The sequence below is a fragment of the Alternaria dauci genome, chromosome 7, assembly GCF_042100115.1.
Source record: "Alternaria dauci strain A2016 chromosome 7, whole genome shotgun sequence".
NCBI lineage: Eukaryota > Fungi > Ascomycota > Dothideomycetes > Pleosporales > Pleosporaceae > Alternaria > Alternaria dauci.
Genome location: NC_091278.1, coordinates 2327638 through 2344362, shown reverse-complemented (window position 1 = coordinate 2344362; position 16725 = coordinate 2327638). Strand labels below are relative to the sequence as shown.

Here is a 16725-nt window from a genome sequence, read left to right as displayed (position 1 = left end):
CATGTCTTCTTACATATCAATAGTCACAGTGAAGAACTCCTGACTGCATCAGCTCCAGATCTAGGCACTTCATCAATGTCTTGTCCACGTCAAAGTAGTTGAACGAAGCTCTAAATACTAAATGCTGGCTGGATATCGACGAGAATGATATGATACGCAGTACAGGGCTGTTTCACATTGGTAGCTAGCAAACAAGATTGTCTCGAGTAGAAAAGTGTTAAGAAGACTTCTAGTACACTCCTTTACACCTGAATGCACCAAGAGAGACCTCAGTCAACAATGTCACACCCATTTCATTGGAAGACTGCATTAGAAATTACAAGTCCAAGGTTGCATAGCGCTCATTGCCTCGTCAACTCCCATTACCCCACCACACTCTAAACAAAAACCGCGATAGCAGCGCCCAGTCCCATCAACAGAGGCGCACCCCCAGCCAGAGGCGCACCGGCCACAGTCGCTTCAGGCAGCGCCGCACTCCCCGAAGAAGAACCCGTCCCAGCAGCACTCCCCGTACCCGTAGACACAGCACTCGACAGAGTCGGAGTAGCCGCCTGCGTGGCCTCCAACTTCTCCGTCCCCGCCGTAATGACAAGATAATACGTCTCGATGCTCGTCCCGGTCAAGGGAAATGCCGTGGAGTATCCTTCATCCGCGTCCTGGCCGCTCGAAAGCCCGCTGCAGACAGCCGGCTTGTCAGTATAAGGCAGAGTCTCAGTGCCATCGGGTAAGCTCAAGGTGAATTCTGCAGTTTCCGTGCCCGCTGGTTCCGATCCGCGTGCTGGATACGTATGCGTATATGTGTAAGTTGTCGCCGAAGTCGAGGCATAGACTGTTCCCTCGCAAAGAAGTGGACCGACTACATTGGCAGGATAGGACACGGTGCATGTGCGGTTTGACTCAGCGTCCTCTGGGGTAGGCCAGTCGCAGTCATAGCGGTAAAAGTATTCTTCATCGGGATCTTCACCCAAACCACCTGGAAGCGGGATATTGACGCCGAAAACGGTGGGACCAATAGTCATGGTCATTGGGCCACCGATGAAATCGAAGGCGGAGGTATCGGTGCCGTTGTCGTAGTCAGCGACGATCGTAGTATGTGTTTGATTGGCGTCGATGACGGATCCAATCCAGCCAATGTGCTCCACCGGCATGTATAGACGCGGCATCCAGAATGAGGTTGTTACTTGCGCGCTCGCACTAGCTGCGAACAGCATGGTCGGGAGGAGAGACGCCATCATATTGATAGAAGTAGTCGTCTCAACGTCGGGAGAGGATGTTTTGCGATGAAAGCTAACTCTTGCCTTTCGCACGGGGCCTCGACTGTTCTTTAAGAGTTGTTTTGTGGCGTCTCACCGGTTGGCGGACTGCAAGGCGCAGCCTCGCTTCGACGGACATTGTGCCGCATCAGATGTCCCCAGTTGCTTGGCATTTCGCCCGGGTAGGATCGTATTTACCCCAGATTGGGCTGGCGGCTGGTGGCCTTACCAACAAAGGGTACGCAGGTCCAGACGTGTATAGGGCTGCCTCTAGGTCCCCAGAGGAGGCCTGATTTGTTGCAGCGGTCAATGGTCTAGGGTACGCAGGTCTAATCTCCACGCAACGTGATGATTGGCATTTGTGTCGCTGTTAACGCGGCTGTGTCGGGCTATGTAGATAACGCGCGATAGAAGACGATATTGCGTTGATGGAAAAATAGCTGGTGTATAAATGATCGTGTTGATGGTGTGTGGGCGTGATCGGGGCAAACTTCGGCGAATGTTAGCGGGTAGCTACCAAAAGAAACCTGATTGGTGGAACACGTCGAAGTCGTTCGCGACGCCACCAGCCGCTGGCGATGGCTGTGAAACTCAGACGACCGTGGGTAAGGCCTTTTCGAACCCACTCGATGGAGGACTCTGCCAAAGCTTGACCGTGACGTCGTACAGACAGCGTAGGGATGGCCTACCCAAGCAGGCCTGTTATGGACTAGCTTTGCAAGCCAATCACATACTTTGGCACTGGTACATCTATTCGTCGGCGCATCTCGTCTATCTCAGTGTCGCCTAGGCCGTCTACCTGTAGTCTCCACTGCGCGACGCCCTCTCAGAACGAGTCGACCGGTTTGCAAGAGTCGCAATAGGATAGCATAGAGCTTCGAACGTCGCCAGGTCTCATGAGCTATCATAACAGCTTCGTAGCAAACATCGGTTGTTGAAATTTTCGCTATTGGGCCGGAGGTATTGAGCGTGAATGTAATTTCATGAGTCCTACCGTCCGATCAGGCGGCCTACTGATGGAGACAAAGGCGGGAACAACCTTGGCAACACGTACGCGCTTGGGCTATATGCGCAGTATGGTGAACGCATGGGAATCACGAAAGTGAAGTATCTCGAAGTTGAAGCAGACAGGAGACGCGATGCGGTCAGATAGTGACACGGTGCCTCAGTCGCCAGTGGCCATGGAGATTCGGCTTTATAAGTGGGTCTCATCCGTCGGCTCACAAGTATAGCCGAATGCGCGTCATGCCCCTTGATTGGTAATCCCAGCACGCCATAGACGACAGTACTTATCGATTGCGGGTGCAATGCCGCTCTTCAACAACCTACACCAGAGCGATGCCTTCTCGACGCGACATAGAAAGCGGCGTGCCAGATGAGCGTGCGCCGTTGCTCCCGCATGCCGATGTACGCCAACGTACGCCCAGCCCATCAGAGGGGCATGGAACAATAGATGAGCCAGAAAAGGTGACCAGGACCTGGTTCTATGTCTGGAGAGGCGTTTTGGTCTTGTTTGCCATACTTGTTGTCGCTGTCTTCATCAAGGGGTGGATAGACGCAGATGACGTCGATGTATGTGTCTCCCAGTTGCGATGCTCAATACCCCCGAAAGCTTACAGTACGTGACATAGTTCGATCTTAAAGGCGCGTTAAAGCGTGCGTTGGGCGGAGGCTTGAGTGGTGCCGCAGCGATGATTCTTCAAGTATTGCTTTTGATGCCCATCCGCACCATCATGAACTACCAATACCGCCATGGAACATCAACAACCGTGGCAACAAAGAAACTGTACGCAGACGGCGGCATTGGCCGTTACTACCAGGGTATGGGCGCTGCACTCTTCCAAGGGCCCATTGCACGATTTGGAGACACAGCAGCCAATGCTGGTATCCTTGCCTTACTGCAATCCAACGGTTTCTTGAAACAGCTTCCATCGCCCATCCAAACGATCTTCGCATCTGCATGCGCCGCGTCTTTCAGGATGCTACTTACTCCCATCGACACGCTGAAGACTACACTACAAGCCCAGGGATCCAGCGGCTGGGGTATCCTCCGGCAGCGCATCAAGACTGACGGCATTGGCAGTCTCTGGTGGGGCGCGTTTGCTACCGCGGCAGCGACCTTTGTTGGGCATTACCCCTGGTTTGCTGTGTACAACTTTCTCTCTGAAACCATCCCAGATCCGACGAGACAGCAGATCGGGTGGTGGTTGCTGCGTGCGGCTTTCATTGGTTTCTGCGCATCGGTCGTGTCGGATACCATTTCCAACTCATTGCGTGTCGTGAAGACATATCGACAGGTCAATGATAAGAAGATATCTTATACCGAAGCAGCCAAGGAGGTTGTTCGTAAAGACGGCAAGTTGGGTCTATTCGGACGAGGATTGAAGACAAGAATCATTGCAAACGGTCTGCAAGGCATACTGTTTTCGATCTTGTGGAAACTGTTTTTGAAGATCTGGGAAGACAAGACCGGTTAGACGCAGGCGCGTTTCAGACAAGACACATAGATTGGGATAAAGGAAATTGGTGTTGACTTTACCATTGCAGTTTGTGGCTCATCAAACTGTTTTAGACTAGGTGTTTGGCGAAACCTGAGGTAAGTTCTCACATAACATTGGCTAGGATATGCTCAATCGTTTTTGACTCACTCAGTTTCCGTGTGCGCGAACATCTAACGACATTCATAGAAGAACAATGTAAACGCAATGCTTATTCTCCCTCCCATGAACAAATTTGGGAAGCCTTGCTAATGATCGTGATAATGGTAATGTTTTTAGCTACTCTTGAGTCATTGCACTCGCTTTCTTTGCTTCCCTCGCCTTCTTCGCCTCTCGTTCTCCAGCGTCACTCTTCTCACGCTTTCGCTTTGGTGACGATCTCTTACTCCTCTTCCCTTCACTACTCGATGACATGTCTCTACCATCCTCATTTGGACCTTCAACAGCGACTGTTCCATCCTCCAGAAACCTGTCCAGTTCCTCCTCCGTGATACCCGGGACGAACATTGGGCCACCGTTGTCACTTGTGATGAGTACTCGCATTTCCCTCCTCATCATGGCAATCTTGCTTACCCTTCCATCAAGCTTTGCCCGAATGGATATCGCATCGCGCGCAGGTCTTGGTCCGACGTCTTCTCCATTCGCGCCCTTCAGCGTCTTACCTTCGAAGTAAGCGTTGAAAGGAATCATGACGTTGGCGGGACCAGGGAGCTTGATGATGTGGCCTGCTTCGATGGTGGCGCGGAGTTTGCGGTGGAAGAGCAGCATCCATGCGTCTTCAAGATGTGTGTACAAGAGCATGTTTTTCTTGGTCTTGATACCGTGCTCGTGGAAGGTCTCGGTGCGCCATTTGGTAATGGCAATGATTTGCTGCTTCGATGTCCAGTCGACTTGTTCGCGGCCGATCTCCGTGTACGTCAGAGTTTTACGTTCGTCGGTCATGATGTGACGAAGCTTGATGGTAAGCTTGTGCGGCGAGACATTACCAGTTCGTGGAGCGTCAATGTTGCCTTCCAGCAGTTCCCATATCCCGGTCTCAGTTGAGGAGGTTTCAGCGTTGGTATCCGCCTTGGCCTCATCATGGACCTCAAAGATATCGCGAACTGGCTGATCGACAAGAATCATCGGTGTGTCTTCCGTGGCCAGCATCTTTGCGGAAGTATTGGCAGGCTGTCGTTGGGATGCTAGTGGCTTTCGAGTTGAAGGAGACGTTAGGAGAAAACGGCCCAAACCAAGTTGCACTCCCTTCTTGTGCGGCACCTTGAGCTTAGATTTATCCCTCGGCGAATCACCGGACCCATCGAAGTTCTGGTTGGTATCGGCGTTCTTGACATAGTCGAGGTAGCCGTAGTGATCGAAGTACCTTTCGTCTATCCACAGAGAATCGTCAGCGTCTTCTGACTCCTCTCGAGTGCCCTCGGCGTTTAAAGAAGTAGCTGGTGGATCGATCGCCATGCCCTCTACGTCAGGTGTAGTTCCTTCTCGACCAGCAAAGATATCGGTCATCGAGGTTTCTTCGTCTGGAGTGCTAAGAGTTGCTGCGCTGTCGACCAACTGCCAACCTTTCGGATTCGACGCTCCACCGAAGGTCAACTGCCACTCAGTATACCGCGAAGTCTTGGTCTTATTGATAGGCTGCCACCCATAGCTGGAGGACTCCTCACGCTGTTGAGCAAGCGATCGAAGCTCCGCCGGTACCATGAGTACCGCTAGTTCCGCCAAGTCCTCTTCCTCCTCGTCTAGCGCCATCCGATAGTTCTCCTCGGGTTCATCGAACTCGGTGGTGTCGCGTTTCCGGATCTCAGAGGGGCGATACGAGGCGAGAGGATGAGGACGGTTGAGGCACATATTGGTGTAATAGGATTTGCGTTTGGAACTGCTGCTCGTGTCGGTGATGTCGCTATACGAGCTTCGGTCAGCGCTGGCTATGCAGCAACGGTTCTCGTCATCCTGCCAGGCAGGGTATTCCGAAGAGGCGCGGATTCCAGTATGTGGCGGAGATGGCGGCTCCAAATCACCCCATCTGACGAAAGGTGGGCCTTGATGGTTCATCGTGCTTGTCGTGGCTGTGGTTGTGGTTGAGTCGCTGTGTTGCGCTATAGTGGTGTTTGGCTGCAAGTCAATTGCTAAGTCAGTCCGAATCACAGAATGATATAGACTAGAGGGATCGGCTTAGGTTGCAGCGGGAACATGTATTCACATATACCCCCTTGGCGAGTGGTGTCTCATATGAGCGGAACTATGCTGACACCACTTCCATGGTATGTCACGCACCATGAGTATACACAAGGTCTCAAGAAACATTGGGGCTAACCTGAAACAGGACCACTGTGAACTTCGGTCATTGGCTCGCCACTGTTCAAGACGCTAGTAACATTCACATCAGTTGCCATATCCTTCTACTGCATCGGGACACAGACCACTTCCCAGTTCGTTCCACCTTTTGCGACTCGTCCCCTCCTACTATATGTTTCTTCTTGCCCACAAATATATACCTGCATTATCAAACAACTAAACCGCACCGAAAACACAACCACGATGTCCTCAATCAACCTCGACGACGGCACCTGGACAATAGGCGGACTCAAGGCCAAGGTCGCGAGCCACGCGCTATTCAAGCAGCATGGGATGGAGATGCCAGCGAAAATAGCTGAGCAGGATCTCAAAAGCGCTGCACGACTCTTCGACCGACACGACTCGTCGACTACGATAGCGGACGGCAAGGACCCTCGACCACTCGAATACCATAACCGATTCTACGCTATCAACCCCGACCTGAGACCCATGGCCGCAGCGGCTGGCTTGAAGAACACTCATGGAAAGGAGTTCAGCAATGGTGGTCTTGCTAGGTGGTTGCAGCGGTGGGATGTCGATCATGCTCCGCGCATGGCTATGTTCCTACCACGCCTAAAGAAGGACGTCAAGGCTGCTGTACCAAAGCCGGTCGCCCAGGCACAGAACACGACTGAATCGGAGTCAGCGACTTCTAAAAAACGCAAGGCCAGATCAACTGTGCCTTCCGCACCACCCAAGCGTCAGAACAGGAGTACGACGACCACGGAAGACGATGTCGAGATGAGCGACCATGACGATCCGATTGATGATACTTCACACTCACAGCCTACGATCAAGGGCAGAGCGTCGACCCGAACACTGCGTCTGAAGTACACGCGGGCTCGTGGCTCACAAGCTGGCCAAGCGATGGCTACCCAGTCACACCTCAACGCAAGCCCGGACAGCGTCAGACGGTTGCCAAGAAATGTCGCCAAAAACCAAGACGACAATATGGGAAAAATTGCTCAAGAAGGCAATGAAGAGCTTGAGACTGACATCGAACAGTCACAACGGCCAGGTGGGGGACGACGCGGCCTTGAAATGAGGGCGACCAGGCATGGACAGGCTCTAAAGAAGACCGCAGAGCAACTTGCAGAGGAGCGGAGGAAGAAGGAAGAGGAGCGGAGGAAGAAGGAAGAAGAAGAGGAGTTGAGAAAACACAACTCGCGTCGGCTTGGACGCTACTCTGATCCTCTCCTCGCAGATGCCTATCGAGTCAAGCACAAGACAGTTCTTGCGCGTATGGATAAGCACATTCGACCTGATGTCAAGCCGGCACCCGCTGACTATCTGGGCACACGACGCCTCTACGAGCGTGAGGTAGACCGGGCAAAGGAGGAAGGAAGGGACCTTGACCTCTGGATGGGTGGACCCTCGCCTTGACTTGCGCTATAGCAAGGTCTTGGCAAACAACCCCATGACGAGGGGTGACTAGGGTCTGGCTTCAAACTGGTTTCGCCCTCGATACTGGACGAATTATACAAAGCATCGCTTTTATAATGCATAATGCTTTGTCGATTCTGTTGTGGCGTCTTCGTATTCTTTGTTAGATAGAAAAGGCGCACGCATAGTCGGAACTTTACAGCTCCATTGTACTTAGCAATGTCATTAAAGACAAAGAAAACAACCTATATCACGAACCTTAACACGTCGAGAAAATGTCTTCTATTGAACCATCTTCCGAATCTGCACACGCCTCCGAAGCTTCTCATCCGTTTCCATTTTTGCTGTACTTGTTCAGTCACCTTTCTCATTCTCATTGTGGTTAGCAATGCCACCCAAAACACCAGGACATACATCGGATGCGGAACCCAATGAACAAAAAGTTCCCCAGGCTCAAGAAGGCCGAGTGTTACGTGACCGAAACCCAAGACCAGGAAAAACGCAAGGAAGGCCACGGCTTCCAGGTAATCAGACATTGTCAACTGATAGAGCCGCGAGATCTGATGGTAACACTGGTGTATTTGCGCGTTCTCGAGAAGACGTGGTCAAGGACCTAGAAACTCATAGACAGAAACTAATTACAGCGTTACAAGAAGCAGAAAACGCTGCCGAGATACCGGATTTCGAACGACATCTTAATGATAAGGCCCGGGCGAAAGAACTAGAGAACAAAGGAGGTATTGCTGCGGCCAACACGGCAGTCGGTGGGAGCAAGAAGTTCGGAGCTGATGCTCGCTGGAAAGCTCATGAGAAAAGACGCCTGGAAGTTTCTTTATACGAAGACTTTCTGTATTACCAAACGCCTGAATATCGCTTGCAGTATCTAGAGGATGTTGATGGCACGAAGGGTAAAAGGGCAAAGCCCATGAGGGAGGGACTACCAAGCGGACTTATCAGTCAGGACGAGGAGCATGAAAAGAACCTGCGTCCGATCATTGAGTCTTTTGAGAGAGATGGTGTAGGGATGACAGAGGAAATAGAATACGAGAATATGGGTCCGGACAACTTGCACGTCAGACTGCCAAGGGCGAGAAGGTTTGCAGTAGGGTTGGGCAGGCCTAGGAATCCGCCTCGCTTGTCACCAATCAAATTGCAGCTGGATATTGAGGCGATCGAGAAGAGAAGAAGGGAGATAGAAGACGCGAAAGGAGACGAATCGCCGACGTACGAATCCCATTCCCAGCGGCGGATGCGGGAGTCAGGGCTCTCATCATCTCTACCAACAGCCAAGAATTTAAGTAGAACTCGGCTAGAGAGTGGACTACACATCGCAGCTGGAGAAACATCATATGACTGGGAAGAATCCTACGACGAGAGAGGTATTGTCGTACCCGGTCGAATGCTGAAAGTCCCAGCAAAGCCTGCATCGGGGCAGCCAGCGGACAGTCCCAACGAGTTCTCCAAGCCACCAACTACACATGTTCAATACGACGCAAGCGTTGGCCAAGATTATATTGAAAGTACGCCTTGGGCAGAAGCCACAGATGGCCGTAGAGAGCGAGCGAACGACAAGGATATGAACGCAATAACAGACAGTGACCCCGAATCCAGTGACGAAGACTCGAGTGACGACGAAGGTGACCTGTTCGCGGCCAGCTACCGCCAATGCAGTAGGCGAGAAGACTGTCCGTGCGGAAGTGGAGACGATGATGGTCCTGGCGCTGATAGCGGTCATGTGAGCGATGAAGAGGAAGATAGTAGCTCCGGCATGCCGCTTAGTATCGCGGGGGGACCGCTTGATAATTCACATACGACTCAATCCCACACAGAGACCAACCACGACACTGATTCCGCACCGGAAAAGAACAACACATCCACCACGAAGACCACGAAGACCACGCCCACCGCGGAGACCAAGAAGACCACGAAGAACACGTCAACCACGAGGACCAAGCCAACCACAAGGACCAAACCAACTACGAAGACAAAACCCACAACGAAGTCCAAACCTACAACGAAGTCCAAAGCCAACAAGATGACCGGTCCTGCAACAGAAAAGCACGACTACGAAACCCTATACAATCGCCACCAACTCCGACAAGCTCTCAAGTACTTGGGCTTGAGTCAAAATGCTAGTGTGAAGAAGGAACTCTCCGACCGCGCCGAGAGATGGGACACTGAGAACGCCCCTAACGCTGTCTACAAGTACATCATCAAGGACAAGCGCGCAGCAGGATTCCTTATGACTCAACCCAAGGGTAAGCTGACAGACACCATTTGGAGGACTAAGGTCAAGGCCCAGCTCGACGCGCAGGATCAGGAAGACGAAGAATCTGAAGAGGAACCAGTCGACGAATCCGAACAAGAACAAGACGACGACTCTGAAGAAGAACAAGACTAAGGTTCCGATGAAGCACAAGACGCTGATCCAGAAGACGTTGACGAAGACGACATGGACGTTGACCAGTCTTCCGAACAAGACGACTCTGATCGAGACATCATGGGTGACGTTGCAGAAGGAGCATTCACTCTTTCGACAAAGGAGCGCACGATCAATCGTACGGCCTATGCGCCCTCTCACGCTTCCAAGACCCTTCCATCGTCCAAGTCTGGGAAGGAGCCCTCCGGAGCCGCAGATACTGCGTCGCCGCAGAGGTCAAAGCGCAATATCACAAAGTAGAATACCCCGCTACTTGATACATCCAGCCAACAGGGACTGGTTGAGCAAAGCGCAAGTGTGTATAAGCAAACAAGTCCAGCGACCAGTCGATCAACGAAGACTGCAGCAGCAAGGTGAAGCAGTAGCAAGCAGGACTTGGAGGTAAAGTCTTCCGCCGTCATCATCCAGCGCCCTGCTAATATCGTTCTCCAGATGGCCGGACCAAAGCGTGAAGGCTTTGTCGTGAAGTTGCAATTGAGCCCGGATAAGCTCCGCCAGGAACAGCTTCGTGTGGACGCCGTTGAAAATTCAAAGGTATGTTATAAGTGTACTGAGTGTGTGTTTGAGATATATACTGACCTTGTAATGCTACTTTTGCAGCTATCCAAGGCCGACGCGGACGACACGGACGACGCAGCTGGTGCTACCGAGCAGGGCGCTGCCGACAACGCACCTGCTGTCAATGCACAAGAGCCCATGCGTACAAGGAGCGGTATGCGAGTCTTTGGCGCTACAAACATGGACAGTAACCCGATGGGCGTGATGGGCGCACCGATGGGCGGTGGTATGGGACACGGAGGTCCGATGGTGGACACCGCCACCGATGCTGCAGAGACACGCTTCCAGTTCCTGTGGGCCACCCGCCACATGCGTCCAGCGCGCATGAAGTCTACTCCCCCAGCTGCTCTCGCCAAGCGCCGCCGCGAGGACGCGAAATTGGAGGCCGCTAGACAGAAGAGGATCAAGGAAGAACACGAAGCGCGTGAGGCCAAGGAGGAAGAGATTCGTCGCCAGCAGGAAGAGTTCATCAGGTTGGACAAGACCGCGCGGGTGTGGGCTGAGGACATTGACGACTGGGCCGAGTTTCAGTACAAGGCGGATATTGCCCGTGCTATGAGGGGCGGAGCGGATGCTGATCCTGAAGAAGTGGAGACGCAACGCAAGTTATTGCGCTCCGCTATGATGAGGGGCGTGAGACCTACTGAGGGCATACGCAGTGCTCAGATGTTGGCCGAGGATAGAAGGAAGGAGGAGCAAGAGATGCGAGAGTTTCTGGCCTCCCAAGCAGCCAAGGGCGTAACTTACTTTTCTGACTAGGATTTACTAGAAAGCAGGGCCTCGGAGATGTGTCCGGATGCCTTGTACTGGAATTGTCGCTGATGGATGGTGCGGGGGTGGATGTTGTTGCTCTCTGGACACTTCGTAGTGGAGACTGGTAGAGACTATCGGCTCTTAGCCATGTAATACACTATTTCCCCATCGATTTTGCCACATATCAAATTCCCTCGTGAAGTAGAAGGCGAATTGTCAGTAGACGTAGAATCGAACACGGATGTATCAAGCAAGCCACCACGTCGCTATATGGAACACTGGTAGCACCTGAAAAGCTCTAGTTCCTGTGCTGTAGCGAACGCAGATCGTGAAGCCTCGTGGGTTGGTATCGATGTCCAGTGTTACGTCTCGAATTAGTGGCAGAATGACTGCTGGATCGAGTAGCTGATGTACAACGCCGGTGGCACCTGGATCCGATTCGACCAATCCTTGTAGCCCTTTCGCCTGAATAGTTCATAGTGAAAACACAATCTTGGCAACTGCCTTTACTACAGTCGGTGCAATGCGGGACTGTTTCCGCAATGAACGCAGCTGCACCGACAACTCTTCTCCAGCACGACCACACATCGACTGCACCCCAACTCAGTAAGGTCCAAACGCGACTGAAGTCAAAGTTGACTACATAACCTCCCGCGTTCGTGCAAGATGGCGAACAAATACAGTAACTACATCGTTAATGGCGGCGGTGCGAAGCCAGGGTTTCGACCAATCTTCGAAGAACAATTTGGATGCCACAATATCCACGACCTCAAGAAGCAAGACTTCATAGACATTGCACTGAACTTCGACACAGCGAATGCTCCTCTGTCCCTCGGCGATCCGGATATCAAGACCACGGCAAGCCAAGCACAAAAGGACGCGCTGCGCGCAGAGGTCGACGCAAAACGCAGGACGAGGCAGCAGGAAGCAAAGGCGAAAAGCGGCAAGGGCACGACACCAGGTAAGAGGAAGGCGACAGGTCAACGCGCACAACCACAGAAGACGAGGACGACTTCGGCGCAGCCCACCAAGGACGAGGCCAGCTCAAGCGACGACGAAGCAGCGGGACCCGATCGCGACGGAGATGTACGCATGGCGGGGGACCAAGACGACGCGGATGCAACAAAAATGGTCGGTCCACCAGCGGATGCGGTCTCCGGCCTCCACGGCAAGCGAAAGCGTAATTTCACAGCGACTCCTGCCGCCAACAAGCGGATTCGTTTTACGCAATCGAAGCCTGCAGAGGAGGAAGAGCGCTCGCAAGAACCAGAAGATGGCACGGAACTTACGGCGGTCTCTGCTCGGCCTACACGTGCGAGAAAACCAGCACGCGAACCGACTGGAAAACGCTTCGTCCAAGACACGCCCCCTCATGACGAGCTGTCTTCGAATGGGTCACGCCCTGATACAGGACATTCGATGATTGTCAAGTTGAAGGTGGACACTAGCCGTATGCAGGCTGCAACCCAGGTTCGTGAGGCCGATGGCGATAGGAACATGACTCTTGCTGATAGCAACTTTCAGAGTCTTGTGGTTGATCAGACTCTGAAGCAAGCTGCCAGAGTCATGCAAACAGTAAACGCCCAGCAGGAACATAAGAAGCCAAGTTCCAGGCGACCACAGGTCGTGTCATCTCCTCTTGACCTCGCCAAATCGATGGGAAACAACAAGGACAATCCGGGTAAGGCAGCCCCTGCAGCTAAAGTTATGAGATATGGATCTGGTTTAGCCGCATCCTACGCTGCAAGTAGACGCGGCCTTCAGTTGCCACGCAGACCACCTCGGGCATCCAAGGTAAAGGCAAGGGTGACGTCTGGAAGCGAGAATACCGCACTTGATGATGTCTCAGATGAAAGCAAAGAATCCACAGATGAAGAGGTCTCCGAAGAAAGCGAAGAATCCACCGATGACGAGGTCGAACCCGACAAGTCTTCGTGCGGTGAGAACATCGAAGACAACGGCGTAGATGAAGCGCCAAAGGGGGGATATCAACTCGACGAATATGTCGGCTCACCATATGATGAGGTCGAGGCGCATAGAAGAGTGTGCGCGAAGACTGGTAATCTGGATTCCACTCGCGATCCCAAGTTTGATCCTGTATTCAAAGGTACACACAAGGTAGATGGCTACCTAAAGATCCCTCCACTATGGTTGGCGAAAACGTTCGTTCGCAATCGGTTGAACGCCCCAGAGCGCGAAGTGTGTGATGCGCAGAAAAAGGAATAGGAAAGGCAGGACGTCATATTGGCCGGACTCCCACCCCCAGAGGCCTCAAAACGCCCTCGGAAAGAGAAGAAGAAGACCTGGCGTGAGAAGATGTTGGAAAACACTGGCTGGTAGAGAGCGTCGCTTGAGACCTGTTGATGTATTCTCCTAGAGTGTGTAACCACAGGTCTTGGCCGGGTGTTATCTCTTTGTTAAGTGAATCCCCTCTCCGGGCAGTTGTACTCGGCGGGAACGTATTTGTCCCACTACAGAGCACAGACTGGCCGGATGTAGTTGCTGGCTCTTTGTTCGTAGCGATATTTCCGGCTGACCTGCTGAGGCAATAACAAAACCCTGTTTCTTCCGACAATCGTCTTCTGCTCTCTCTCAATACATTACTCTTCTGATTTCTTTTCTCTCGCAAGTACTCATCGTTCGTAAACATTCTCTAGTTTGTACATGCTTCGAAAGAACGAACATGGCCAAAAAAGAGCCGAGCGGCAATTTCGGGTCGCGTAAAGATGGCAATGGTGGAAAACCAGAGAATGAAGGTGGGAGAGCTGGCAAGGCGCCTATAGAGGCAAAAGCTAAGAATGAACGCATTCCCAAACTTGAACTGGTGACCAGAGTGCGGGGCCAGAAAGCAGATGGAGCAGGTAAAACGCAACGCCATACATGGGATGTGCTGAGAAAGAACTTGGAATCATGGCAAGCTGCACAGAAGAGAGAAAAGGATATTGAGAAAGCCCATTCTAGGCATTACACCATCGAAGCGGATCGTGAAGCGAAGGTCAAAGCGTATAAGGATGCGCTCGACGAGGATAAGAGGGGGAAAAAGGGACCAACGAAAACGGCCAAAAAGGCAAGGAATGCAGTAGAGAAAATCTACAAGAAAGTTCAGCAAGATAGAAAGAACAAACGATTTGATAGGGAGAAAGGTCACGCAGAACACGACGCCATGACTGACGCTCAAGAGTCGCTGGAAGACTGGCTCTACTTCCATGATTCCTCCAAACGGCGAAGAAGGCTGCGACTGCTGAGTCCTGAGGGTAGGAAACTGGCTGAACAGGAGCGATTCCAACGGGGTACTGCATATAAGCTCGAAGCATCAGGCAAAGACTCCGGTCACTATGACTGGGTACATTCGCTGCTTGAGTTATACGACTCCAGAGACATCGGTGGTCAAAACTACAAACAAGGTCTACACGATCGTCTCGGCAATAGCGTCGAGAACAGCAAAAACGGAAGCACCTCGCCAGTCGTAGGGCCGGACGAGCTCCACATGTGGACACCAAATTACAGGCGTCGACTCGTTGGCCTGCGTGCTCCAGAGGAGGATGACGACAGCGATACCTCAAAAGATATTGAACCGACCCACTTCAGGCTGAATAAGGCCGCGATTGAGGCAAGACGGGCAGCAGTCGAGAAGAAGTCCGATATGAAAACGCAGAACTTGGAGTTCGATACGCATGAAGCAAGATGTCGCCATCAGGTCAAAACGTACGGGAACAGCAGGCCTGACACGTCAGCTGACCGGATGACCAACACTCTCAACGGTGTTGCAGCAGAGAACAGGTGGGGAGAGATACGAACAGAGCAGGGTCTATTCATCTCTGCCAGAGAGAGCTCCTGGGACTGGCGTACCTCATATGACTGCCTTGGACCAGTGGTGTCGGGCTGGTTTCCCGAGACCAGTGCAATCAGGGATTAGGCACCAGAAGAGTGGATTGTGCCGGAAGACAAACTCGGAAACGTAGATGGTAGTGATGGTGAACGTAGCGCACCACGGGTCTCTGAAGAACAGGCGGGAGCGATACTCCGAGGTGCAAGTGACAAGACAGCGAAGGAGCGTGGCACCGCCCAGGAGCCATCCAGAGAAACCACCACGGGTGAACAGCCTGCAAATGACAAATCTGGCCCTGCAAAGCCAGTGAAGAAGAGCCAGAAGAAGGTCAAGGTGGAGATCGATTACCGTTACCCGGCCAGTGAGTTCTGTAAAGAAAAACGACCATTCAGACCTGTCGAACGTAGGTGGTTCACCACGGAGTGGGCGGAGGAAACGACCGGTCGCCGCGAACGGCACACATACCATATGGAACCGCACTCGTCGCCTGTCCATTCGCCACCACGGTCTCCGATAATGGAAGAGATAACAGCCATACCTGTTGGCTTTCCAGAGTCAGATGCTCGAGCCGTTCCCTTGGAGAGGAGATCTCAAAGGAAGTGTCTTTTGAACCTCAATAGGCGCCGGGCGTTCTGGACTCACTCACTGAATGAGTGCTGGATCCCTTATTCCGAACGACCGAAACGCCCAAAAGACCCTATTGAGTGGCCAATAGAGGAGATCGACCCTCCCAAATGTGAAGATGAGGATGAGTCGAATGGCTATGTACCGACGATTGGCATACCGGTGTACCGCGCCAGGCTATACGACCACTATGGGCTGATGTACCCAAACACGTCGCCAAGTGAAGACTGGAAGCGGCAGCAATGGCCCAGAATTGGTATTCGAGTGCCCTATGAGCCGATGACGATCGAGGATCTTCGTGTGCGAGGGGCTGATGATGATGCCATGGCTATCGACCCCACAACCCGCCCTGCGAGAGAGGTTGAGCATGGAGGTGGTGCGAGAGATAATGATATGGGTACCGAAGGTTACAACGAGCTTAGCGACACTCCAGATCCAACCGATAGCGCAGGAAACAAGCGCAGAAAGTTGGGGACGATCCTGGCGCCAGACGCAGACAAGAGAGCCCTCTATGAAGTACGATCAATGGCGGTACCGGTCATCGCCACACCACAGCGACCGTGGGCTCCACTAAAAGATGATCGAGCTGATGAGTATCATGGTGACGGATATGATTCCGACGATAATGGCAGCGAAACCGACAATGACGGAGATTTGTTCTTCAAATCATACGAAACAGGATGCTTCCCAAACGGCCGGCCCGCGCCTATCGTACCACCAGTAACGAGCGCAGAGGATCATGAACCAGGAACAGCTCCAGAGGATGTGCAGCTAGCAAGCGCGGCTTCGGAAGTTGTCATGACCGAAGCGGGCGACGACGCAGATTTGTAACCCCCAAATCAAGTTATAGATCCACATGTCGGTACGTGATTTCCGGATGTTTATTCGCGATAGAGTTCTAACGGCTTCAGTTGTCGCTTACGGCGGCAGACGGCTGGAGGTTGGGGATTAGAGGAAGAGGTGGTGACAGCTGGCTTTTATATCGGTGGGACGTATTGCGCGATGCGTTGTCATCACGCCGGGAGGGGTGGCGTGATCATCGCAGGTGGAAAC

The 16725-nt window shown here is 52.5% G+C and overlaps 9 protein-coding genes across 9 annotated transcripts; 7 read left to right on the top strand and 2 right to left on the bottom strand.

Moving 5' to 3' along the window:
* Positions 1 to 377: 377 nt before the first annotated feature.
* On the bottom strand, positions 378 to 1235 carry ACET3X_007886 (uncharacterized protein; the record flags this gene model as incomplete). Its single annotated transcript, XM_069454081.1, has 1 exon — positions 378 to 1235. The coding sequence occupies one exon, from the start codon at positions 1233 to 1235 to the stop codon at positions 378 to 380; it is 858 nt and encodes a 285-aa protein (XP_069305049.1).
* A 1356-nt stretch (positions 1236 to 2591) lies between these two features.
* ACET3X_007885 (uncharacterized protein) lies at positions 2592 to 3730 on the top strand (the record flags this gene model as incomplete). The annotated part of the gene is made up of 2 exons (XM_069454080.1): positions 2592 to 2825; positions 2885 to 3730. The coding sequence occupies 2 exons, from the start codon at positions 2592 to 2594 to the stop codon at positions 3728 to 3730; spliced, it is 1080 nt and encodes a 359-aa protein (XP_069305048.1).
* A 300-nt stretch (positions 3731 to 4030) lies between these two features.
* ACET3X_007884 (uncharacterized protein) lies at positions 4031 to 5803 on the bottom strand (the record flags this gene model as incomplete). The annotated part of the gene is made up of 1 exon (XM_069454079.1): positions 4031 to 5803. The coding sequence occupies one exon, from the start codon at positions 5801 to 5803 to the stop codon at positions 4031 to 4033; it is 1773 nt and encodes a 590-aa protein (XP_069305047.1).
* A 486-nt stretch (positions 5804 to 6289) lies between these two features.
* Positions 6290 to 7468, top strand: ACET3X_007883 (uncharacterized protein; the record flags this gene model as incomplete). The annotated part of the gene is made up of 1 exon (XM_069454078.1): positions 6290 to 7468. The coding sequence occupies one exon, from the start codon at positions 6290 to 6292 to the stop codon at positions 7466 to 7468; it is 1179 nt and encodes a 392-aa protein (XP_069305046.1).
* A 2035-nt stretch (positions 7469 to 9503) lies between these two features.
* On the top strand, positions 9504 to 10148 carry ACET3X_007882 (uncharacterized protein; the record flags this gene model as incomplete). Its single annotated transcript, XM_069454077.1, has 2 exons — positions 9504 to 9726; positions 9871 to 10148. 2 exons carry the CDS (start codon positions 9504 to 9506, stop codon positions 10146 to 10148), a joined length of 501 nt encoding a protein of 166 aa, XP_069305045.1.
* Positions 10149 to 10340: 192 nt separating this feature from the next.
* Positions 10341 to 11225, top strand: ACET3X_007881 (uncharacterized protein; the record flags this gene model as incomplete). The annotated part of the gene is made up of 2 exons (XM_069454076.1): positions 10341 to 10442; positions 10509 to 11225. 2 exons carry the CDS (start codon positions 10341 to 10343, stop codon positions 11223 to 11225), a joined length of 819 nt encoding a protein of 272 aa, XP_069305044.1.
* A 660-nt stretch (positions 11226 to 11885) lies between these two features.
* ACET3X_007880 (uncharacterized protein) lies at positions 11886 to 13445 on the top strand (the record flags this gene model as incomplete). Its single annotated transcript, XM_069454075.1, has 1 exon — positions 11886 to 13445. The coding sequence occupies one exon, from the start codon at positions 11886 to 11888 to the stop codon at positions 13443 to 13445; it is 1560 nt and encodes a 519-aa protein (XP_069305043.1).
* Positions 13446 to 13902: 457 nt separating this feature from the next.
* Positions 13903 to 15135, top strand: ACET3X_007879 (uncharacterized protein; the record flags this gene model as incomplete). The annotated part of the gene is made up of 1 exon (XM_069454073.1): positions 13903 to 15135. One exon carries the CDS (start codon positions 13903 to 13905, stop codon positions 15133 to 15135), a length of 1233 nt encoding a protein of 410 aa, XP_069305042.1.
* A 429-nt stretch (positions 15136 to 15564) lies between these two features.
* On the top strand, positions 15565 to 16503 carry ACET3X_007878 (uncharacterized protein; the record flags this gene model as incomplete). Its single annotated transcript, XM_069454072.1, has 1 exon — positions 15565 to 16503. One exon carries the CDS (start codon positions 15565 to 15567, stop codon positions 16501 to 16503), a length of 939 nt encoding a protein of 312 aa, XP_069305041.1.
* Between the last annotated feature and the right edge of the window lie 222 nt (positions 16504 to 16725).